Below are 25651 nucleotides of genomic sequence, written 5' to 3'. Positions count from 1 at the left end.
TGGTCATACTGCCACTTCACGTGCTTCCAAATCTGAAGATGGCTGCCAGAGGCGGTGCTTAGGTAGAGGGCAGTCATTGGCTGTGGTCAGTATGACGCAGAGACCAGTGATTGGTTATTACTACGAAAGACAGATCAGAAACGAAACTGATACTGGTTTTTTCTTTACCGAGGATTCCCAGCCTGACGACGGGGAATATTCATGAGCATGTGAATCCATGCCAGACCCATGCTGGAGAACAACAGTTACAGGTAAGTAACTTGTTCCTTTCCTCGTGTCTTTTATCCTTTTACTACACATTTCATGCAACCTCAGGTCAGAAATTAAACAATCTCGGGACGTTGACGCGTGAAGGGCCATGGGTACAGTTCATGTCACAGTATTACAAACGCGCCCGTCGATGTCACATTTTAAATTTCAAAAACAAGTTATGTAATACTCTATTTTGGCCTATGCAAAGCATGTGAATCTAAGCAGATAACAAGCATCAGAAAAATGATTGTCGTATATGTAATATATGGTTTTGATTGACAATACTTAACTGTGATTTTTTTATATACTTAGTGTGTAACTAAAGGCCTAATAAATGACTATATTTTTGATACACTGCTGTCTAACCGGAATTATAAAGTGCTCTGTAGCCCTAGACCACACTCTCACCTTTCCTGAAACTAAGCCTTTACTGCTCGCTCACCTACCTTAATTGGGTTTTGGCTTACCTCTCGGTGTCTTCCCTGTTTAGGATAAATAGGGTAGCGATCCATCTTGACAGCTGGTTATATTTTCTTGGCTTACAGCAGTATGATGCATAAACTTGCAGGGTCTTGGGTGTAAATATTGATGAGATCATCTTGACTTTTCATTTTCTGACTGTGAGTAACGGGGAAAACATTTTCATTTATAAACATTATTAAAGTTACTCATGTGTTTGCATCACAATGTAAATGTAATGTGTGTTCTCTTGTCTCTGAAAGCTACCCTTGTTAGAAACATTCTCCTTCTTTTCCCTTTGTAGTTTCTTGGAACAGTTGCATAAACACCAGGGTGCAGTGTTGCATCCCGATTACAAGACGTCGTTTCATTCTTTCGAAGATGCCTTTCACCGACTTCTTCCATACCACGTCTACCAAGGAATGGTGCCTTCTTCTCAGGACTGCAAAAAGGGTGAGACTTGTTAGGCAGAAAGCTGTGCAGTTCCCTTAGGGAACACTGCAAAAGATTTAAGACTACAGGTGTTGGCAGTAAACCCACTTGGTAGCATTCTGTACCACCCAGATTTACCTGGTAGCTGTGGCTGAGCAGTTAGACTTCTCTCAAGAAGAGTTAGACAGTATGCAAAGTATACACAATAGGCACTCAGATACAATAATACAAGCAAACACTGACCAGAGCTTTGGTATCAAAATATATAATTATTTATTTAAAAACACACGGTTTGAAACACTCCAGCACTCTTGTTGTAAAATATTCTACACGCAGTTACTATTGTAATATGTACACCCCTTTTTCCTTATCAGATAAGTCACAGTAAAACACCACTTATTTTCATACAGAGGTGAGCGCTTAACTAGATCGCACGGCAATAAGTTTGTGAGAAAGGGAGAGAAAAAGACAGAATATGGAAAGGTACACCACTCTAAGGTTCAGGAACACTGTTTGCAAGGCAGAAGAGCAAAAGTCACTGGTGAGCCAAAGTCCAAAGGCTGGGCCCCCTCTTAGAGAGAGCAGAGCACAAATGCGCCCAAGATCACACAGTTACACTAGGCTTAGAAAGTCTTGCAGAGGGTTCAAAAAGAGTTTAGAGAGGCTTAGGAAAGTTTAGCCAGGGTGTCCCAGGCTAACCCAGGTTCGAAAGCCGGGGGCTAAATCTACCCCGTACAGTCGGTAGCAAGGGAAGCCAGGTGAGACACAGTACCTTAAGTGGGAAGGATCCTCCAGCGGTGGCAGTTGTTCCTGGCAGTGGGTGCAAGTTGCGTCGTCGTCCAGGGGAAGAGAAGATCTCGACTTGGAGGTAAGATGAAGGTCGTCGCACTATCAGGGAAGAAACCAGCCGCGGAGTTTTCCGGTTAAAGGTGGTACCTTTGTTTCGCGGTCGTGGTAAAACGTGGTATCCCAGTTGCCGGGGTGCTTGGCACAGGCAAGGCGGCCACGAGGTACGTCGGGAAGGCGAAAAGACGGTGAAACTGGTTATCCCCACCAGTCAAAGGAAGAAGACTCTCCGGCGGGAGATCTCCTCTGTCGTTGGGAAAAGTGGTGAGGCGGTCCAGCAGGGCTCCACCGGTGGTGGTGTCGTGGCAGGTCGGCTCAGCTTCTCCCTCGTCGGATTCTTAGGTCCTGTGGCGACTTCTGAAGTTCCAGTCCCCAAAGCCCTGCTTTTATGCAGAAAACCCCCATTCATTCAGCCTAGCTGTCACTCAAACATGCTAAGTGGTGAGCCGGCCGGCTCACCACTTGGGCCAATCAGGACGGAGTGCGACTTGAGTTGCCTAGGCAACTCAGTCCAGGGTGCCTAAATTCGCCTCCACCCCTCCTAAGTACCCCAGACAGAGTGGCACCACTTTGGAGGGCTTCTGTGGAGAAGCCCGAAAAAAAGTGGAACAAAGGGCTCGACTTGGGTTGGAGTCACAGAAGAGAACACAAACGCCATTTTAGAATCAAGTTTTGGCAAAAAATACCAACCGGAGAATTAATATTAATTAAATAAACCGGCGGTATATTCGAGGCTACCGTAAATAATTGAATAAAGATAGTAGCCTAAAACAATGGGAAATCCCATAGGAAAATATTTGCGGTTGAATATAAAAAGTAGTATCCACTGCCACCAGCCAAAACTCGATCAGGGGGGACGGAGACGTGCCCCCTCGACTAACAGACCCTGGGGCAATTGAATTGCCCCAGCCAGTACGTCCACAATATGATGGTTTGTACTGGTTCTGTTCAGAATTTAAGACTAGTAAAGTCAATGGTGACGTTACATGCCCTGGGAGACAGTAGTCAGTCCCAGGGTATGGAGTCTATACTGGGGGGGGTCACTATGACACCCCTGTGTCACTGCACTGAGGGTGCTGTGTAACACGCATCACAAAAACACATGAAGCCCTATGGAGTAAAAGACCCCATAGCCCATTAAACACATCTAGATTCAAAGAAACACACTCAAATCATGCCCAAGAGTGAGGGTAAAAGAGTCTCACTCTTGGCAGGAGAAAAAAATAAACCTAAAAAATCCAGATAAGCTGCTGGGGGGGACTCGCTAGGTTAGGAAATTCAGCCTAAACAGAGAATTCTCCCTAACAAGACTGCATGCTGTACTCTGGCATTGCTGACGGTTAGGAAAGATTTTCTTTTTGCTACTTTCCCTCCATAGATATCTGTCCGTTCAGTGCTTTATTTTGACATACAATGGTGTTAGGCAAGATTGTAGTAACCCTGTGGGAGGACTACACCAGCCTTGTCATTTTGGCAATAGGCAACCCAACCTTTGGTATAGGTGTGTACTACACAAGTTGGTAGAGTGACTGAGCTGCCAGATTTATCTCAAGAGGGGTAATTGTGAGCTGTAGAGGTGCACCATAAGGATTCACAGTGACAGGTATTCAAATAACACTTAAACACAAGGTTTCTTATTAAAATAATTATTTATTAATTTAACAGTCAGTTATAAAATAAACCTTCTTTAGAAAAGGCAATATGCAAAAATACACTCCTTCAGTGTCAGTTAATTGAGTAGATACCCTTTTGGAATGTGTCACACACACCGTAAGGTGACTTCAATGGCTAGGACACTTTGGACATTGATATATCACTTTAACACTTAATGCAATACTGAGGTTGTGGGAAAAGGATTGGGTTAGGGAAGGAAACAAAGATTAACAAGTTTCTCCAAGCAGGTAAGCACTTGACAATCCCCTAATGAAATATAGGTTAACCCTTTCCCAGCTATACAAGTAGCTTATGTATGACTGTTTGAGGGACAGATGAACACAAAGTCAGAGGGTAAGAAGAGTCTGCAGTGAGCCAGGACAGCCAATGTCAGTTGAGCAAAGTCTAGGGGAGCTGAGGCACTTTGTGAAGAAAGCACAAAAGTCTTGCACAATGTTAAACGAATCACTGTTGGGCCACAAGCTGGGAGGCTTGTGAAGGGAAAACCTGCAAGCAACTCTGCAAAGGGCAGCCAATGCAAGTTTCCAGTGAGAGCAAGCAAGCTACACACAACAAGAGGGTAAGTACCCCTAGTTGCACAGTACCTTGAGTCTAAAGAAAAGGTTCCAGCTGGCTTCTGTTCCTGTTGTAGTCCTGCAGATCCTGTTGTTCCTGGTTCTCAGTCGTGGGGACAAGAGGGAGGACGTCTGGAGACTCCTGCACTACGGTTTGAAGGTCGGTGGCAGCAATGGACTTAATCCAGATTATCAGCACTTTGTGGTTTCAGCTACCGGCAAATAGCACCACCGCGGTTCTTGGAAACCTTGTGGACTCACCTTGCTTCTGGGTTCCAGCAGTCTGTTGAGGTGGCTCAGGCTTGGATAGTCCTGCTTTGAGGGAGTCCGGAGGATCTTCCTGGAGCTCGGGTCGGGCTTAAAAAGGATGCTCTCGATTCTGGTGTTCCTGTCCCTTGGCACTTGGTTCCAGCATCCGCAATAAAGTACAGCCAGCAGGGAAAGGGGTTCCAGTCAAGTTAATCTTGGGGTCAATTGGTCCCACCAACCCAAGGGAAGAAGTCGTCCTTTCCGGGCTTTTCTAGTCAATTCGAAATGTGGAGCTTCAGCAGTGCAGAAGGGCTTCACCGGGCAAACCAACGGTCCAGGAGGGTTCTGCAAGCTTCTCTTCCAGTTTCTTCTTCTTTTCCTTCATCTCATCCAGTGGTCGACTCTGCCTTCCTTGCAAAAGACCTTCCCTTTTATGCAAGTTTCTCCCATTCATTCGCAGCCTAGCTGTCACTGACACGGCAGGGCGGCTGTCCTACAAGGACAGCCAGCCAGCCAATCAATCACCTTTGGTGCATTCCTGTAACCAAGGAGACTAAGCACAGGGAGTTTCGGGAACCTCCCTCGCTTTCTGCCCTGCCAGACACGCCGGAGCCAGAGTCAGGCTTCATCAGTGAATCCTGCCATAGACAAAACAAACAAAGGGACCAAACATGGTTTGGTGCGCAGAGTAAATCTCAAGAAGGACCTAACAAAGAAGAAATGGCGAAAAAAGAAGACCGGGCCATTTTGATGAAAACGGGCATCCCTGGGTGCTTTACTGCAGCTGGAATTGCAGCCGGTGGTAGAAAGACTCAATGGTAATAAAAAGTAAACCACTGCCGCCAGCCATTAATCGTAGAAAGGGTAACATAAAAATTTGACATGAGAAACTAGACAAAGGCGATACTAAGTAACCCCTCCAGCACCCTTTTGTAAGATAGTGTGGGCTGGGTCTAAAAAATAAAGTAAATTTCACTTCACTGCTCTTGGAAACAGTAGTTTAACCAAGAGAAGGTATTTAAAACTTTGGGAAATCTGGAAGACTTAACCTGTGTCACTGCACTGAAGGTGCTGTGTGACACAATGTAAAAAGATGATGCCTATGGAGTTTCAGACTCCAAAGTCAAAAGAAACAGTGTGTTCAAATCAATGAAATATACATGAGAGAGTGGGAAAAAGGTATCGCTCTCTCCAGGATAAAAATTAAAAGTCCTCAAGTCCAGCAAAAAAAGCTGGGCGTCTCTAAGGTAGAAGGGAATTAGCACATTTATGAGAATTCTCCCTGACACCTTTCTGTTTCTGATTTGATCCTTTTTCTCCTCCTGCGCCCTGATGTCTGCGGGCTCCAGCGCATTATAGGTAAATAAATAAAAGGTACTGTGGGAAAAAAAAGTATTGGCTTACCTGATTCTAAGAAGTCGCTCCATAGCGTTGGAGTATTTGTATTTTTTATTTATTTATATAGCGCACCTGGCCCAAAGACATCTGGGCGCATTTATTGAGGTTACAGATGCTTAGTTATGCAAAGAAACTAGGATGCAGTACATATTACAATGAGATTCCACGATATATACATATTACAAGGAACTTACAAAATATTTACATGATAATTACAGTGTGAAGGTCAGTACGGCAGGGCCACTATGGCAGGTCAGGCAGACAGAAAAGCAGTCTAGGTTATTACAAGTGGGAGCTTTGCAGGTCCTGTTCTACGAGCCACATTTTGGCTTTGTTCTTAAATTAATGAATGCTAGGAAGGTACAGTTCTTAGAGGATTGGGAAGTGAGTTCCACAGTTCAATAGCGAGAACAGGGAACTAGATCCCCCTGCTTTCTGAAGCTTGAACCTTGGCAGTGAAAGACAGTGTAGCTGGGCTGATCTGAGGGCGATTGGAGGAGTGGGGTAAGAAGCAGGTCGCAAGGTATTCTGGTGCCTGGTTAGCAAGGTATTTATGCGTGAGTGCTAGCGATTTGAGGGAGATTCTTTGGGAAACCGAGAACCAGTTAAGGCTATGTCTAGTGCCAGATATGCTGGTCCTTCCTTGGGGTGTTTAATGCTGCCCGAATGGCATTGTTCTGGGTTTCCTGTAACTTGCTAAGGTTCCTTTGACTAGTCCATAGGTATAGGGCATTACAATGGTAAAGTTTAGACATGAGGGTTCTGACAAGAATGGTGCAGTTCGAGGAGGTGAGGAATGGTCGGCAAGCTGTGATATGTTTGCAGGTGTATGCTGATGATGAGATTACTGCGTTTATTTTCTCTGGTGAGAGACAAGGTAGAATCAAAGTAAATGCCTAGAGTTTGTCATTAGATACCTTGATGGTATTGCCATCAATGATGAAGGATTTAAATGCAGGCTCCAATCTGTTGAGTCTAAAATGGGAACCTAAGATAAGTAACTCTATCTTCTCATCGTTGTGACAGAGCCCATGTTGTGCCATCCAAGCTTGGATGACCAGATAGACATCATTAAGGGCTTTATTGTCAACAAGAGTGGTCACCAGTGATGGGATTGAGTATTTGGGTGTCATCTGCGTAGTTAGTGTAGGTGACACTCAAATAGTCAAGAATATCGAAGAGTGGCTTCGTGAACACGTTATAGAGAGTAGGTGAGACGCAAGATCCCTGAGGGACCCCGCACAGGACAGGGGAGTGTTCAGCAGAGGCCAATGGGGAGAAGAGCCTCATGGACCTGTTAGCCAGAAAGGAGCTGATCCACGTGGTGGCTTCGTCAGAGAAATAGGCTGCAGATTTAAGTTGCTGACAGAGAATTGGATGGTTAACCAAATCAAATGCAGCCGATAAGTCTAGCAAAAGTAGAAGAGCCAGCTTGCCGTTATCTTTCCAGTCTTCAATTTGAGTTTTTAAATCAATAAGGGCAGTTTCAGTTCTATGCCTCGGTCGGAAACCTGATTGTCTGAGGCCGAGGAGTTTATTGGATTCTAAATATTCCTGGATCTATAGGTAGGCTGCTCAGTACAGGATTTTGAGTAAAAAGGGGACAGTGGTAATGGGCATATAGTTGGAAAGGTTACTATGGTCTAAGGACGTTTTTTTGAGTAGGGGGATGACCCCAGCATCCTTAAGGTTGTCTGGGACGATGCCTGTTTTAAATGAGTGCGGTGATGAACAGTGCTATTTCATGAGTAGCCTTCTTAATGAAAGGGGCTGGGGCACGTGTCCCCTTGGCAATTGGTAGGTTTAAGTCTACTGACTGTTTTCAACTGACTGTTTTCAACCTCATTAATGGAAAGTGGCATAAAGCTAAATGGTTTAAATGTGTGTGAGGGCTGGACGGTTTTGTTGGTGGGAGCACCATACTGTGAGTCAGTTAGTAAGCTGCATTTTTTGGCATTCATTTTAGTTTGTAAAGTAGCAATTTTTGTCTAGGAGTGCTTTTTGTATATTGGAGCGCCAGATGCTATCATTGCTACAGGTGTGAGGTAGGACTGCAGGTGATTCTAGTTCTTGAAGTATCTTAAAGAGCTCTTTGGTGTTTGATCGCGCTTGCAGAATACGCTTGTTACAGTTGTCTTTTTTTGGCTTGGAAGATGGCCTCTTTGTAGTTGATGGATGCTAAAATAAGGCTATTCTTGTTAGCATCTGTGGGAAGGCTTTTCCAGCGGGCCTCAGTATTTCTTTTTTCGTTTCATAGTGCTCTCAGGTGTGGAGTCAACCACGAGTTGAGGTGCGCACGAGGTTTGGGATTCCGCAGTTTAATTGGTGCGATGGTATTCATGGCTTTAAGTATGGTTTGATTGAAGGTATCGACAAGGACTGTGGGGTCTGTGCATGACACCGACGTATTGTTTAATATGGGTAGGATTAAAGGGAGCAGTTTCTCCCTTGTTTGTCTCTTTTGTTTCTGGTACTGATGGCAGGTGTAATGTTCTGTTTAAAACATTGGTTTGCATGCGGAGTGCATGCAGAGGTGTCCAGGGTGCTAGGGAGAACTCTCAGAAATGTGCTTCTCTACCTTAGAGACCCCCGCTCTTTAGCTGGACTTCAGGACTTTTAACTTCTAACCTGGAGAGTGTGAGACCTTTTTCCCACTCTCATGTATTTTTTCTGTGATTTGTACTCTTTCTTTTGACTTTGGAGTCTAACAAACTCCAAAGCCATCATCTTTGCATTGTGACACACAGCACTTTCATCAGGGAAGTCTCTTAGATTTCCCAAAGGTTTAAATACCTTCTCTTGGTGAGTCTAGTGTTTCCAAGAGCAGTGACGTGAAATTGACTCTACTTAAATTTTGTAACTTTCTAGACCCAGCACAACCTATCTTACCATAGGTGGTTGGAGGGGTTACTTAGTATCTTTGGCTAGCTTCGCATGTAATATTTTTGTTACTTTTTCCTCACTGAATGGCTGGTGCAGTGGTTTACTTTTTTTTTTTTTGTATATATTTTTATTGTGATCTACAAAATCATCAGCCGAAAGTCTTCAGGCAGTAAACTATTCCAGGATTACCAATCACAAGAATACATTTTAACATAATAGTGTCAAAATAGGAAGGAGAAGAAGGGCCCCCCTCCATTGAGAGGCAAGAAATAAAGAGTGGGAGAGGGGTTGGAGTGACAGAAAAAAAGAGTAAAAAATAGAAAGGACAGAACCCCAAGTAAATATCTGTCCTCGTCCAGCTCCAATCGAATGAGAACCAGGAGAGGGGTACGCTCTCTATGGATACCCTCAATGTCATGTATCCACCCCAGAATCTCTTTCCAGTATTGCTGTATTTGTGTGCAGCCCCACCATTGGTGCCTGTATGTACAGACTTGCCCACACCCTCTCCAGCAGTAGCGGGAAATGCCCTCGTACATTTTCGCCAGCCTTAGTGGTTTACTTTTAACTACCATGGTGTGCATTTACCACAGGCTGCCTTCACAGCTGCAGTAAAGCAACGAAGGGTGCTATTTTTGTCAAAATGGCCCAGGTCTTCTTTTTTTGCCATTTCTTTGTGGAAAAGTCCTTCTTGATATTTAATCTGCTCGCCAAACAAGGTTTTGTCCCTTTTTAGGGTTTGCCTTTTGGTGGGATTCACAAGTGAAGCCCGCCTCTGGCTCCAGGGTGTCTGGCGGGGGCAGGAAGTGAGGGAGGTGCCCGAAACACCCTGTGCTTAGTCTCCTAGGACACCAAAATGTACTCTGTGGTGATTCGCCGGCTGACTGTCTGGCATGGACAGCCACCCTGCTGGGTGACTTACAGCTAGGCTGGAATGAATGGGAGAAACCTGAATAAAAGGTGAGGCTTTTGGCTTGGAAGGCAGAGTTGACCACTGGACGATGGAACCAAAGAAGAACTTGAAGAGGATGTCTGCTGCAACTCATGGACCGTTGGTTTGCCTGGTGAAGCCCTGCTGCTGTGCTGAAACTCCAATTCGAACGGATTGGGTCCTCCGACGTATTCCGTATTTGACAGCAATCGCCACAGCTGTGCTGCTTCAGAAAATCTTTCGGCATCCTACGTCGATACGCTGTCCTCGAGGGCCTCCGCCGAGCCAACGTCACCAGATGTTAGAAGTAGGACGCACGACGCCCGTAGCCTCAGTTCCATTTTTTCCACGAATGTGTTCTCTTCGGAGATCTCGGCGCGCCTGGGTTCTACTGAATCCTGTTATTTCGTTTCTTCGAACCTGTTTGTTTGTGTATTGAAAATTATGTCTTTGGCTTCTTCCACCCCACGTTCGGGTTTTAAGAAGTGTCGGGTGTGCGGGTCTAAGATGTCCTTGACGGACACGCACAACGCTTGCCTCTGGTGCCTCGGGGAGGACCACGATACGGATGTCATGATCTCTGCTTCCAAAAGGTCAGGACTTACCCAACTCCCTTGGAAGCAGACCCATAACCCAGGTTCCGAGTGCCAACCAGTCCCAGTTGGGACCTTTTGGACCCTGTCCTGGCGCCAGTGGCACCAGGCTCATAAATATGCCCAGTCCCAGCGCTGGAAGCGCCGGGCTCATAATGCTTGGGTGGACTTACCTGCAGCAGACCATGCTGCTTACTTACCTGCCAGTTGAGCCTCTAATCCTCTTCTGTTTGGGACTACTTTTCCTGTTGGGTGGGGCAGGAGCCACTCCCTAGGTTCAGAACACTGGAACTCTTCTGGAATGCAGGAACTCTTTTCTTACCTAGGCGAGGCTGTGGAAGGAGACACCTAAGCACCACAGGAGGCTATTTAAACCACACCCGATGGATGAATCTTGCTTTGCGTTATTCTGCATCCTCTGCAGCAGAACGCTCATCGTGTCTTCTGCATATGATCCTGGGCCTAAGGGAAAAAGGCTTACCATCCTGAATCCAGTCTTCAGCAACACCTATAAAGACAAGAAAGAACAGGTTAGCATTACGGTCTTCAGTGACAGCGCTTCTCTTACCTGGTCCATCGGCTGTCACCAACGCCTCGCGCTGCATTCCGGCATCTGAAAGACAAAGGCTTACCTACTCTTCGCGTGCTCCGGAGGTCTTCGCACTGCATTCCGGCATCTGAAAGACAAAAGCTTACCAACTCTTCGCACGCTCCGGAGGCCTTCGGCGCTGCATCCCGCATCTGAAAGACAAAAGAAGGTGCGTTTAAAGACATTGGGTAACTTTATTACTCACGTGCCATTACTCCTTCCCACGCCGAACCCAGTGGGTATTCCGGCACCCTTCAGCAGCTCCGAACTTGTACCTGCAAGATAAAAGGACAGTTAGTGCGCATCGTGAAGCAGGCAACAAGCGCTTACTTACGTGCTTCCAGGCGCTTCTTTTCCTCACACGGGTTCCATCCTCAACTCACTTCAGCCCCTCATCCGCCATCGCCGGAACCCTGCAAAACAAGAGACATCATTACAAAAGACTTTTAAAGGCATTTGAAATACTCGGAACTTACCGTTCGTGCAGTAAACGACGGACAGCAGTCCTCTGAGGTCAAGAGGCCTGCACCCTTATCCAGTGAAGAAACTGGTTACGGCACCCTGCCCCGAGGCAGATGGAGAGCTCGGCGTTCACTTACCTAAGGTGAGAGCGTTAACCTTTGGGGTTCTACAGGAGAAGAGAAGGGGAAGAAGAGAGAGACACCCAATAACCCCAGTTCATTAATCCCATATTTTCTATCTGCAGACATCTTACTCTTCGAGTCAGACATACAGTGCACAGAGGTCCAGCCCAAAGAGCCAACCGTGTGTTACACATCACCTTTGAAGATACGGTATTCGCCCAGTCAAGACCGGCGCCTCTGCGGGAATCATGTGAGCGTTACAACGGAGGACTGTGTCGACTGCCAGTCGCTTACATCAGAGGCCTTGCGGGAGCGTAAGAAGAAGCTGTCAGTGGGTAAGGTGGCCAAGCCCCGTAAGTCACGGTCCACTAGACTTTCGATGGACGACTCTCCACATTGTCGTCGTGAGTCCGGCGGGTCTCGTTCCAGGAGTCGGTGTCACCATTCCTCTGCCTCTTCGAGGCACTCACGGAAGCGCCGTCACAGGTCACCTTCCTCGTCCGAGGACTCCGCCCGTCTGCGGGTTGCTTGTCCCAACAAGCATTCCACTCCTGAGGAATGGGATTCCTTCCGAAAGGAGATGATGGCGATTTTTCAATCACAGGGCTCTGGTCCTTCCGCGCCATCGAAGGACGACGGCCGTGACCGTGCTAGAGACACCACTCGTACGCCTTCGTGCTCGAGCGGTCGTCGCGACCACCAGGCACCTTCGAGGTCCCGGTCGGACAAGGATGGTCGCTCTAGACCTGCCAGTTCCAAGTCACGGTCCTCGACGCCGTGTGAGCCTATGAACTCTTTGTGGAAGACATTGACACCTGCGGCGCCAAGGTCGTCGAGGGACTCTCTCGAGGCTCTGCCTCAGAGGAAGGCGTCGATGCCATCAGCTCCCAGGCTGTCGAAAGACACACTCGGGGCTCCGCCCTCGAGGCCTGTGTCGACGCCGTCGAAGTTGTCGGCACCTCGCTCAACGTCGACACCTTTCGAGGCTGCTTTGTTGGAAGGCTCTGGCCAAGGCTAAGAATGTCTTTGTCCCTTTTTCTCTGCCCTCTTTCCGACCTCTGGATTATATTTCTGAGGGGGGGATGAGGGATCTGAGGAAGGTTTGGTGCCTGAGGAGGTGCCTGACGAGATTTTGCTGGTCACAGCCAGATTGAGGACCTGCGTCAGTCACTGCACGACGCCAGTGGTCTGGACACCTCCCCGGAAGTGGAGTTCTGTCGGCATGAGTCTGGCACCCATGCCGAGTCCTCGTACCGGCGCCTTATGTCGAGGGTCACGGAATACTTGGGGTGGTCTGCGCCACCTGTGGATTTTCTGCAGGATGACCTGACGGACATCCTCGACCAAGGTCCTCCAACTGACCCGGTACTGCCATTCCATATGGCGCTGCAAAGAAGGGTGGCTGCAGCTTGGACTGCTCCGGAGAGTCTCCCGGCAGTGAACAAGTCTTTGCCCCGAAAATACCGTCAAGTAGTGACCCCTGCTACTTGACCACGCACCCCACAACGGACAGTTTGGTGGTGCAGGCGGCCACGGCCCCAGCAAAGCAGACGTCGTACCCTACCATCCCTCCCGATAGGGACGACGAGGGTTTAGATGGCTGGGCGAAGAAAGTGTTTTCTTCAGGGGGTATGGCTTTACAGGCAGCCAACTCTGTGTACCTGGTCACGTTTCACGCACACTCTCTGGAACTGTATTTCCTTGGCGGCTGAACATATTCCCGAAGAGGAGGAACGGGATGGTTTACTTGCAATTGTACAGTATGTCAAGGATGCCATGTGTGAGGCCGTTCAGTCGGGTTTGGACATGGCAGATTGTGTCAGCTGGTCCATGGCGGCGAGCACCGTAACACGTAGGTTTGCGTGGTTGCGGAAGTCGGGGTTTGCTCCTGATGTGCAGGCCCTTTGATGGTGAACATCTTTTTGGCAGCAAGGCTGACGAGAGCCTTGAGAGGTTGCAGACCTCCAAAGCTCCAGTGAAGTCGTTGAGCGCTGCAGTTCGCCAACCTCTGCCTTTTTTCGTCCTAGGGGACAGAAATGGAGGGGAGATTCCTTTCGATATTACTCATCCTTTAGTAAATCGAGAGGAGCTGCAAGTCAAAGGGGCAACCGTAGGAGTGCCAGAGGTGGAAAACAGGGTACTCGAGGTGCCAGGGCCGCTCGGGCAGTTGCCTCTTTGCCCTCAGGCACTGCCGCAACCGCTTCAGCTCAGTCATGAGGCCATGTCCCATGGTTCGCCGGTTGGGGGAAGGCTGGCGCAGCATCTTGTAGAGTGGCGTGCCATTACTTCAGATGTGTGGGTTCTGGAGATCATAGCCCACGGCTACTGTCTTCCTTTCCGGCAGAAGCCTCACGACAATCCACCAGGGAATCGCTCTTTGAAGAGTCCGGATCTGCTCCTTGCGCAGGAAATTCAATCCCTGCTGGAGAAGAGCGCCATAGAACTGTAGAACTGGTGCCTGTAGCAGAGAGGAACAAGGGATGGTTTTCCCCTTATTTTTTGATTTCCAAGAAAGTCAGGGGTTTGAGACCCATCATGGACTTGCGCGGTTTGAACAAACTCCTCAGGAAGGACAAGTTCAAGATGGTTACTCTCAAGTCCTCCAGGCCCTTCAACTTCAGGACTGGTTGGTGTCTCTCGAATTTCCACAGAGTTGCTGCTGGAAACCGAATAGCCAGGTAGAGGAACACCAGATTGTGTGCATTGCTTTTAAGTTAGCCAAGAGCTCCCGGAAGATCATCCACACGCCTAGGAAGCAGGACTTACCGAGCCTGAGCCCCCTCAACAGAGCGCGGAACCCCAGAAGCAATGAAAGTCCATCTCAACCACCAGAAAACACAGTGTTACTATCTGCGGTAGTCGTGAGGAGCTGAAACACCGAAGTGCCGCTTGTTCGAAGATTGACGGCAGGATCGTCCCTGGAGAGTGGGGGCCTGATTCTGACCATGCATGGGCAGGTTTGGAGAAAAAAAATAGAAAAATGAATATTTTGTTTTTCATTCTATTTTTTTTTTCTTTTCAAAAAGCCTTGCATCCTTCTTAGGTCGATAAATTAGTACCAACACAGGTTGGGTGATATTGTATGCATATTTGTTCTATAAAAAAAGAGCTTAAGCGTAAGTGCTCTAAAATAACATTCTCATTTGGCCTTGGACCTCTGCTTGGATTTACAGTAATTTAGTGTACTTAGGAAGAATGCTATTTAATGCCACTTCCTGTCTTGTCAAGGGGTGAAAGGTTGTGTTTAATCGCTTCCAAGGATGTCACTTTGGGGGTGGGGTCAAATGACATCACGTCCGGTGATGTCATCAGAGGTCAAGGGTTGTGATGCAAGGGGTGTGCCACTTTTTTGAGGCGAGTGGTGGGACACTTTTTTTTGGATGACCGGGCCCATTTCTTGTCCCAGTCTGACCCTGATTGCTGGTTGCGAGCAGTGACTGTCCCATTGCAGTGCAGTTGTCCCCAGAAGTACTACCGCTTGTCCCCACAACTGAGGCCCAGGAACACTGAGATCTGCAGAGCTGCACAGGAACAGGAGTCACGTGCTGCACTTTTCCTTCAATCCGAAGGTACTGTAAAGTCTGAGAGAACTTACCTCTTATTGTAGAGTTGCTTGAATCTTCTACTACTCACAAGTCTAAACAGCTTGTGGCCCTACGTTGATTCTTCTTTTCTTCAAAGACTTCTAAAAACATTGTGCAAAGACTTTTCTACTAACATACCAGAAGTGCTTCAGCTCATATAGACGTTTGCCCAATGACTTTGGCTTAACCTGTTATACTGAATGACTCTGCTTAGGGGATCAAAAAGTATTTGCCTGCTTAAGACTATTTGTAATCTCTTGTTTGTTATAATCACCTTTTTCCTTTGACCAATTCCTAAGAATGTTCTAAATGCAACAGTAAGATATTAATGTCCCCAGCATACTAGCTATTGAAGTCACCTGAGGGTGTAGGTTGTGACTGTGGGCCATCCCAAAATGGTCTTTACTGATTTAGAAACTAAGAGTGTGTAGTTTAGTAGTGTATTTGTGTGTTACTTTCATATTGCTTCCTTCTGAAGAAATCGTATTCTAACTGACTGATACATTAATAATTGTTTATTCAAGAAACCTTGTGTGTAAGTGTTTATTTGAATACTTGTCACTGTGAATCTCTGTGTAACTCCCCTACAGCTCACATTGACCTCCCCCCCCCCCCTTGGTCATGTCATCAGGGGCACATGCTTGCATGGGTCGCATGAACAGGAGAATGGGTGGATACTGTGCTGGCGCCTTTAGCTTCAGGCACATGAACAAAAGTAAACAAGAACATCCATTTAACACCAAAAGGCTTTTATTATGGACATAGCACTTCAGATGCATTAACCTTGAAGATTCCATCCATTAAGCAGCCCCAAGTGTATTTTTGGGTGTGGCTGCTAATGGATTGCCTTTGCACATGCTCACTCTCTAGGAGTGGCAGGGTGTGGCTGGTAAGCCGGCCCTAACGATCTCAGCTCTATAAGCTCCCCGATACTCAAGACAGACGGTTCGTGTTATTCTGCACTTGCAAGCAGCGTAACGCTCACCGTCGCCTGAGGTCAGACTTACCTTTTCAGATCCTGCTTCCTGCCAGCATACTTACCAACTGTGGGCAGCTGTTCTTACCTGTACATCTCTTCGTCGAACCAAGTATTCATCTTTACACTTTCCGGAACGCTAAAATCTTCATCTTGGCACCGCAGCACGACACGCCCCATCGTCAACAGCAACGCCTGCAAGGCAAAAAAGAAGACAAGGTTAGACATTGAAGAAACAGTCAGTTTAAGGTTGCGCTTCGGCATACTTCGCGCTTTTCCTTAACCCATCACTTACCTGCTGTCGAACATTGCGGTAGCATCCATCTTCCATCCGGCCGCATCTCAGAGCTGCATTGAGGCCGCATTTCCATCTAAGGGAAGAAAACAGAAGAGAGACATTATTGCGAGCATAAATAGGAGCAACATATAAAGACATTAAACAGAGCGAACAGCATCACAAGAGCTCAAGAAAGACTTACCAATCATAAGGAGAAGCATAGTCGCAGCTGGACTGGACTAATCCTTATCAGGGATCAGTAAAGGAACTAGATCCCATTCGACGCGCCCCTGCCAGAAGTAGCAGGATGGAGAGTTTATCTTCCATAATTCACAGGTGAGCTTTATGGGCCGGCGTATGCTCACAGAAACCGTACTTTGGGGTGAAGGGTTCGAGAGGTTCAACAATCACAGATTGGCGCACTCACACACTCTTTATCTGCATGCAGGAGCAGTATCACCATGTACCACCGCTTTTCTACTGAGGGAGAGGCCTGAAGGGGGTGATTCAAGTTCAGTGAGGGCCGCAACCGTGCCTCAACGCCTCCGCAGAGACCAGGTGAGCGCAACACCCCCCTTGAGATAAGCCTTTCTGCTCAACACGCTACCAACCTGTGTAGTACAGACTTGAGTTCCTATTGCCAGGAGGTCAAGGTTGTTGTAGTGCACCCAAAGGGTACTGCATACAATCTTGCCTAACAGAGGCTCACTCTTCTTCTCCTCTTGATCAGAGGCTAAGAGCAAAGCTCCAAGTTCTGGTCTGGAAACATAAGCCTTCAGACGGTTAGTATGATAGACCCTAGGGGCCTCCTTGGGGTTGCCTAAGTCCACTAAATAGTTGACCCCTTGAATCTTGCCTACAAACTTGAAGGGTCCAGTCCACTTGTCCTGTAAGGCCCTCTGCCTTGTAGGTACCATAACCAATACAAGCTGGTCTGGAGTAAACTCCATGTTGTCCTTCTGGTCGTGCCAATGCTTGACCAGAGCCTGATCTGCTTTCAGGTTTTCTGCAGCTTCTGTCCTAATCAGTGCCATCCTCTTCCTGAGGCCCAGCACATAGTCAGTGACTCTCACTGGCTGTAGGGAAGGAGCACTCTTCAACCCTTCCTTGATCAGGGCCAAAGGGCCTCTGACTGGATGACCATAAAGAAGGTCAAAGGGGCTAAAACAAACCCCTGCTTGAGGGACTTCTCTGTAACCAAAGAGAAGACATGGCAGTAGAAGGTCCAACTTTCTTCTAAGGGGTTCCTCTAAAGCACCTATCATGCTACGGTTAAACCCGTTGGTTTGGTGATGTTAGGCTGTTGAGAACTTGTAAATTACTCCACAGTTTTTCTACATGTAGTAGGACATAAAGTTTGATCCCCTGTCAGAGCATGGTCTACCACAACCAATATAAATCAGTTGCCTGAGGAAGTTGGAGGTCCAGGGGACAAACAATGTCGATCCCCACCATCTGAAAAGGGACTCCCACCACAATGAGGGACACTAAATGTGCCACATTTTTGTGTCCACTCTTGCCTGAAGTCTGACAAGTGTGGCAGCTCCTACAGAATGTATCTACATCAGACCCTATCTTGGGCCAGAAGAAGTATAGAGATAGCCTCTCCTTGGTCCTCTTGAAACTCGAGTGGCTAGCCAAAGGGATCTCATGTGCCAACTGTAGGAACTTTTGTCTCACCTCCTAGGGCACTACAAGTCTCATGTAGTCGCCTTGGGTAGATTCAGTAGGTTCACTGTAGAGGAGGCCATCCTCCCAGTAAAGCCTGTGCTTCCCTGGCTCTTGCCCTTCCAGCTCGGAAGCTGTCTGCTGATGCAAACCTTCTAGAGAGGGACGCTTTGTCCTCTGCTGAAGTCTGCCCTAGAGGGTCCACCTTCTGCAAGTAAAGTCTGCAAGCTCATGATGGTCTCTAGGATCCAGATCTCCAATGCAGGGAAGGTTTTTTTCAAGCTCTGTCTCACCAGTAGCTGATTGCACAGACTCTGTTTGGTCCTCGCACTCAGCACCAGCTTGGAAAGTGGTCACTGGGGTGACCTGGGACACTCCTCTTATGGATGTCCTTGTCCTATGGACAGGTTTAGGTTTCAGACCTTTCTTTTTTTCAGAGATCTTGGATTTCTCCTTGGTCTTTTCTTTTCTTGGAAGTTGAAGGATGGCCTTCCTGTGGACTGGAGGTATTTGAAATCCCCTTAACCTCGAACTGGCAGTCTCTCAAGGTTGCCTCTCTGGCCAATCTTTTGCTCCTGCATATTTTTGCTGGGATTAACAACCCCCATTAATAGCTCATAAGGGAACAAAAATCTGCGGGACCAATTGGTAAAATCAGCATGATCCAGCAAGCTGAAACAAACAACATTGCAGATGAAGAAAATAGGCACCTTTGCCTGCTTACACTGCAACAATAGAATGAAGGGAAGCTATGTTAGACATCCCCGTACTGGCGGTAAAATCAAGTTCAGACATTTTGCAACCTGTGACACTGTCAGTTATTATGGATTGCGCTGTCCCCGCGGTATATTCTATGTGGGACAGGCAGCAAGGAAAATAAAAGTATTGTGTAACGAACATAAACGTAACATCAGGACCAACAACATCTGCTCACCCGTGGGCAGACACTTCGTAGAGAAGAGGCACACAGTAGCAAAACGCATATTTATGGTACTGGAGATTGTCCAGAAATCCCCAAGAGGAAGAGAGCATTCCAAGAGTCTCGACCACAGGGAACTTTATTGGATTGACAAGCTTGACCATTTATATCCCTATGGGATGAATGAGGACTTTTATCTGGGTGCTTTTTTTGTAAGCTCCCCTATCAACAATTCCGCCTACTGACCCTCAATTTCGCATCACTAGATGCAGTTTGCCTCTAATTATATCTATGGTACCACTCTTCTTATACATTCACCTCCTATAGTTCAGGATTTGGATACGTTTATACCTAGGCTACTTTGCACCTCAATTTTACATCAGCAGATAAGGCTTGTTTCTGACTACCTACACGTCCCCACTCGTCATTTTCAATCATTGCTGATAGCTAAAATTGTCTCGCACTCTAGAAGTTCTTAGCAGGGAAAGTAAAAGTGTAACTATTGAATGCACAGAATGTGAGCATGGGTGCCTCCTGGACACCCTTCTTTTGAATATATGCCCATTCAATTTTTAACTCAATTGTAGGTATCCCTTACTAAAATAAAAATAAGAAATCATGCTCAACCTTCAAAATGGTGCTCCCTGTCGCCGTGCAGTGACGTCATTTGTTTATATGTGATGTCACAGTGTGGACGCACATGTGCTATTCCTCAACTGACACCATTTAGAGAATCGAAGCGTGCTGTAAACCATGCAGCACTTCACAGCCGCGGGATTGATCTTGCAAGGTGTCAGATAGTTTCCTATAGAACGATAGTAGTAGTAGTAACGCTTTCGAGCACTTTACTAATCCTGTAATATACGCAGATAAGCTCTTCCAACTGAACTGTATGGTACCCAGATAAGCAGACGCAGCATCTGCATATTCCCATATGATGCCTGAGGGTTGTCCCATCAGGGAATCTCCTATAACGCCCATTGAAATATCGCCTGGCGATCCACGTATGGTTTTAATTTTGTATTGCCTACCTAACCACGCTAGCCACCTTGGATGGTATCCAGAGAACACGGAAGTTTGATCTTCTTCCCATTTTCATCTCAGGACAAGAAAATCCAAGAGGCAGGCTACCGCCACCCTCTTCCCCCTCCACACACAGCCAAGGTATTTCTCCCCACCCTCACAAAGGGGTGTCCAGGTGACACTTATGAGAGGTAGGGAATCGGTGGATTATAAATTCTTCAATAGAGAAAGTCACGATGAAGTAGAGAACAGCTAATACGCACGTTGTTTATTACTTTCTCCCACTCTGCTATGCAGATTTAAAACTGAAAATAAAATACAGATAATTAAAATGACATGGAATAATGCTCCCGATGAAGGGATTTTAATCCCAAAACGCCTAGAGCTCATGGTTTTACTTACTTGGAAAATGAATTACATGGATCCATTTGCACTGTACAATGTGTTTTAAATATTGCAGTTAGCCATGCTTGCGGATTGAATCACTTAATAGATCTTCAACTCATTTGGGTATGTGTTACTCATTTGTGAACTCCACATCATTAATATTGTTTGATAAAATATACATTCTTGTTTATGACTTAGAATCGTTAATTTTGACAAATACATTGAGTGTGCAGGGGACGTGAGTGTTCCACGGACAGTGGACACTGTTTCCTTTTTTGTTCTTTTTGCTGGGAGGCCTGGGGGTACTAGGCAGTACTCCACTAGCCTTCAAGTCATTCCCCAACAGGACTCTCCCTGGCACTTCATTCTGTACACTAACAGGGATACTAACAGTCATGCTATTGCACTGGATGAGAGCTGGCAGAATACGAACCAATTGGATAGGGGCTCCTGCAAGTTTAGTGGGACCTTTTGAGTGCCTTAGCTACATCCTCAGGTTTGAAAAAACTTTCATCAACCACTGTAATGCTTGCCCCAGTGTCTCTTATGGCAGGAGTCTCCTGACCATTTACAAGAACTGTACTTATAATATTCTTTGGTGTTATCTGGAATGGTGTATAAACATCCACATTCAGTTGTTGCCACAGACCCGGGGACACTAAAGATACATTGGCCTGAACTCCGATGGGGTCTTCAGCCAGTAGTTGAAAGTGTGCACTTGCCATTTGTGCTTCTCCCTAAGGGATGAAGGCCAAGGAGGCAGTGTGGACCTCTGAATGTTTACCCTTACACCTGGCATCCCATTTCACATGGTCTACAGACCCACATACAAAACATTTTCCAAATGTTCTCTGGAATGGGGTTTCTGTTGACCTCCCTGTGGTTTGGGAGCAGAGGATTCACTAGACCTACCAGGTTCCCCATGGAATTTACCCTTGCTATGTTTGTGGCCCTCTCCGGCACCAGGTCTAAGGTATGTGTAGTCCGATGAGATATTTACCACTGGGTCAGAGGTGATACGTTTTCCGACACTGGTGAACATTAACTTATGGATCTGATATTGATAAAAAGCCAACATACAGGGTTGGATTACTAATCCTGTGGGTATTTAACAGCACATTGAATGTCACTTATATTAAAGAATATTTCATATGGAACAATGGAGGTTGGGGGTCGATATACTTGTACGGTGATGGTACTCCTGTTCCGCATAAAAACATTATGCTTTTGACTAAGCTATTAAAGTACATGAAAGTATGGGTCTGATTTGGATCCCTTGTATATGTTGTTTTAGAACTTGTTCGCCCCTGAAGAAGGGGTTCACCCCCCAAATGCGCTGGGCCTCAAATACTTCAAATCAAAGAGCACTTCCCTCACTTCTTTCCCTTCCAGACACACTAGAGACAGAGGCGGGTTTCAGTACTGAACCCTGCCAAAGGCAAAATGAACAAAGGGTTCAATCCTGGCTTGGCGCGGTAGAGTAAAACCCAAGAAAAACTTCACAAACAGAAAATGACGAAAAAAGACGACCGGGGCCATTTTGACACAATGGAGTTGAAGATGCAGCCTGCGGTAGAAAAGCACAATGGTAGGAATATTAAACAACTGCCACCAGCCATTTAAAGTAGTGAGTGTAACTTGAAAAAGTTATGAGTAGGCAGGAAAAGAGGCTACTAATAACCCCCCCTGCACTCCACATAGGATAATGTTGGGGAGAATTCTCAGAAATGTGCTAATTCCCTTACACATAGGATGATGTGAGACCTTAGAGACCCCAGCTCTTTTTGCTGGACTTTAGGACTTTTAATTTCAAACCTGGAGAGAGTGAGACCTTTTTCCCCACTCTTGAATGCATTTTTCTCTGATTTGGACTGTTTCTTTTGACTTTGGAGTCTGGTAAACTCCATAGGCATCATCTTTACATTGTGACACGGGGCACAGGGAAGTCTCTTAGATTCCCCAAAGGTGTAAATACCTTCTCTTGGTTTAAACTACTGTTTCCAAGAGCAGTGAAGTGATATTGACTTTACTTACATTTTGTAACGTTCTACACCCAGCACACATTATCTTGCCATAGGGTGTTGGAGGGGTTACATAGTATCCCCTTTGTCTAGTTTGTCATGTAAAATGTTTCATATTACCCTTTTTAACATTGACTGGTGGCAGTGGTTTACTTTTTCCTACCATTGTGTTTCTACCGCGGGCTACAATTGCAGCTGCAGTAAAGCACCCATGGGTGTCCATTTTGTCAAAATGGCCCTGGTCTTCTTTTTTCACAATTCCTTGTTGGAAAGGTCCTTCTTGAGATTTACTTTGCGCGCCAAGCCAGGTTTGTTCCCTTGGTTAGTTTGGTCTTTGGTGAGATTCACCAGTGAAGCCTGCCTCTGGCTACAGCATGTCTGGCAGGGCCAGGAAGTGAGGGAGGTGCCCAAAACTCCCTGTGCGTAATCCCCTTGGTTACAGGAATGCACCCAAAGGTCATTGGCCGGCTGGCTAACCTTGGAGGACAGCCACCCGGCTGTGTGATTGACAGCTAGGCTGTGAATGAATGGGAGAAACCGGCATAAAAGGCAAGGCTTTTGGCTTGGAAGGCAGAGTCGACCACTGGACGAAGGAATCCGAAGAAGAACTTGGAAGAGACACTTGCTGCAACTCCTGGACTGTTGGTTTGCCCGGTGAAGCCCTGCTGCATTTCTGAACCTCTGAATTCACCTTGACCAGAAAAGCCCTGCAACGGACGACTTCTCCCATTGGATTGTTGGGACCAATCCACCCCAAAGCAAACTCGTCTGGACATCCTCTCGGAGCTGACTGTACTTCCACTGCTGCTGCAGGAACCAATTGCCAGGGAGAGGAACACCAGAATCGAGTGTCTCGTTTTTAAGTCGGATCCGAGCTCCAAGAAGATCCTCCGGACTCCCAGGAATCAGGACTGAGCCACCTCACCAGAGTGCTGGACCCCAGATGCGATGTAAGTCCATAAAGGTATATGAGAACCTCAGTGGTGCTATTTGCGAGAGCCGCGAGAAGCTGAAACTCCAAAGTGCAGCTGATCTGAAGTGTTTGCCCATTGCTGCTGCCGACCTTCCTATTGCAGTGCAGGAGTTCCCGGACGTCCTCCCTCTTGTCCCCATGACTAAGGCCCAGATATAACAGGATCTGCAGAACTACACAGAAACAGAAGCCAGTCTGGAACCACTTTCTTCAAACCAAAGGTACTTTAAAACTAAGAGGACTTGACTCTTGTTGTGTAGCCTTGCTAGCTCTCAGTTAAGACTTGTCTTGGTTGCCTTTGCAGAGTAGCTTACAGCTTTGCCCCCTCACAGTCCTCCCAGCTTGTGGCCCTGCAGTGATTTCATTTTATACAAAACTTCTAAAACATTGTGCAAGACGTTTTACCTACCTGCAAGAAGTGCTTCAGCTCACCTCAACATTTGCTCAACTAACATTGGCTGTCCTGGATCCCTGAAAGGCTTTTCTTACTTCTTACTTTGTGCTTTAACTTTCCCCCTGAAAAGGGTTATTGTACTTTGCATTTGAGGGTTCAAAAAGTACTTACCTGCTTAAGAATAGTTTTTTTTTAAGACATATTTTTATTTGTTTTCACAGGGTTATGCAGAAAATAACATCAACATCAGTGATCTCCCCAACTTCCTCCCCCCCCCCCACGGAAGAAGTTCTGATCTTTTGTGTTTTCCTTTCGGGAACTTTACATGCTGTATATGTCCGAGGTTCTGATGTTGTGTGGGCACCATTGTGCCATGTAGTCGGAGTTCAGGTATTCCAGTACCGGTCCCCACTCCTTCGTAAAAGTGTTGTTCTGGTCCTGTAAGTGGTTCGTGATCTTTTCCATAGTCATTTTGGACCAGACTTTTTGCAGCCAGGTGAATACCAGTGGTGGGTCTCGTCTCTTCCAATTTTGTGCAATCGTTGCCCAGGCCGCGATTACCAGGCCCATAAAGCTCCTCCGTTGGGATTTGTTTAGTTTCTTGGCCTGTGGGTCTTTGAGTCCGCATAACCACACTTTCTCCCCCATCTGGGCAGCCTCTGGAATTATATTGACAATTTCCTTTTGCACTTCACTCCAGAAGGCCTTCACTCCCTGACATTCCCACCATATGTGCTTCCAGGTGCCAACATCCGAGCACCCCCTCCAACAGAGATCTGAGGTGTCCACGTACATTGATTTTAGCCTCGCTGGGGTATAGTGCCATTGGGTGACTATTTTCCACCACATTTCCCTGGTTTGAACAGCCCTGGTAAGTTTGGGGATGTCCACCCACAGTTCCTCCCATTGCTGCCTGGTCACTTCTTCCCCCAGCGTGGCCTCCCATCTCCTCATGTAGGTCCATTTTACTTCTTCCTCTTGTGTGTTAATATATTTATACAGTGTGGACACTAGCTTTTTGTCCCCTGGATTGGTCACAATATACGTCTCGAATGGTGTGAGGTCCCTCGTGGCCGCCTGGGAGACCTCTGGTGTACTCAGCCAGTGCTTTAACTGTTCATATTTGAATCTGTCCGCTTCCGTTAATTTCCACATACCTTTGCATTCTGTGAAGGATCTTATTTCTTTGTCTATGAATATTTCTCAATCTTTCTACATCCTGCCGCCTCCCACCTCTCAAATCCGCTTGGTTCCTGTCCTGGGGGGAATTGTGGGTTCCTGCAGATGGGAGTGAAGGGGCCCAGTGGGGTGGCCATAGTTCCTCTCTTGGTCTTGTCGTCCTAGGCTTTCAAGGTGGTCCTCAGGATTTCACTGATTCGAAGGTTCTTGTCTGTGTTGTTTTTGTTTCCACAGCAGATCCTCCAGGGGGGTTCTAGCAACCGCCCTATCCTGGGTTACCCAGATTGTCTGTTGGTTCTCCCCCAACCATTCCCTCAAAACCCAGAGTTGGGCTGCCTGAAAGTATTTCTTGAAGTGGGGTAGGGACATTCCGCCTGCCTTTATTGGTGCCGTGAGGATGGCTCTAGCTAACCTCGGAGGTCTCCTGTTCCACACAAACTGTGAAATGGTCCTGGATAGAGTTCTGAAAAATGAATCTGGGACCGAGACTGGGAGGGCAATGGAAGTAGTAGAGCACCTTTGGTAGTATATTCATTTTTATGGATTGTATTCTTCCCCACCATGAGATCCTTAGGGGGCTCCACCTATCTAGATCCTTCTTGATTCTACCTAGTAGGTATATGTAATTATTCTGATATATCATGTCTACCCTATGCATGAGTGTCACCCCTAGGTACTTGATGCCTCCCTCTACCATTTTCAGGTTTAGCGTACCCGCCACTGTTTTTAGTGCTTCTTTGTTCCCTGCTAGGAGCATAATTTCTGATTTCTCCCTGTTGAACTTTAGGCCGGAGATTCCCCCAAAT

General features: G+C 46.8%; 1 protein-coding gene across 10 annotated transcripts in view; it reads left to right on the top strand.

Moving 5' to 3' along the window:
* Positions 1-25651, top strand: part of BICRA (BRD4 interacting chromatin remodeling complex associated protein) — a 1420469-nt gene that overhangs the window by 1253462 nt on the left and 141356 nt on the right. For all 10 annotated transcript variants that reach the window (XM_069644334.1, XM_069644339.1, XM_069644332.1 and 7 more), the window contains one exon: positions 1016-1164. In XM_069644334.1, coding sequence (XP_069500435.1) covers positions 1016-1164 — 149 coding nt within the window. The remainder of the gene's footprint in view (positions 1-1015; positions 1165-25651) is intronic.

This window comes from Ambystoma mexicanum, chromosome 2p (genome assembly GCF_040938575.1).
Source record: "Ambystoma mexicanum isolate Mex_15411 chromosome 2p, UKY_AmexF1_1, whole genome shotgun sequence".
NCBI classification, from domain to species: domain Eukaryota; kingdom Metazoa; phylum Chordata; class Amphibia; order Caudata; family Ambystomatidae; genus Ambystoma; species Ambystoma mexicanum.
Note: the sequence above shows the minus strand (reverse complement) of the source record. Positions and strands in the feature narration are given on the sequence as shown.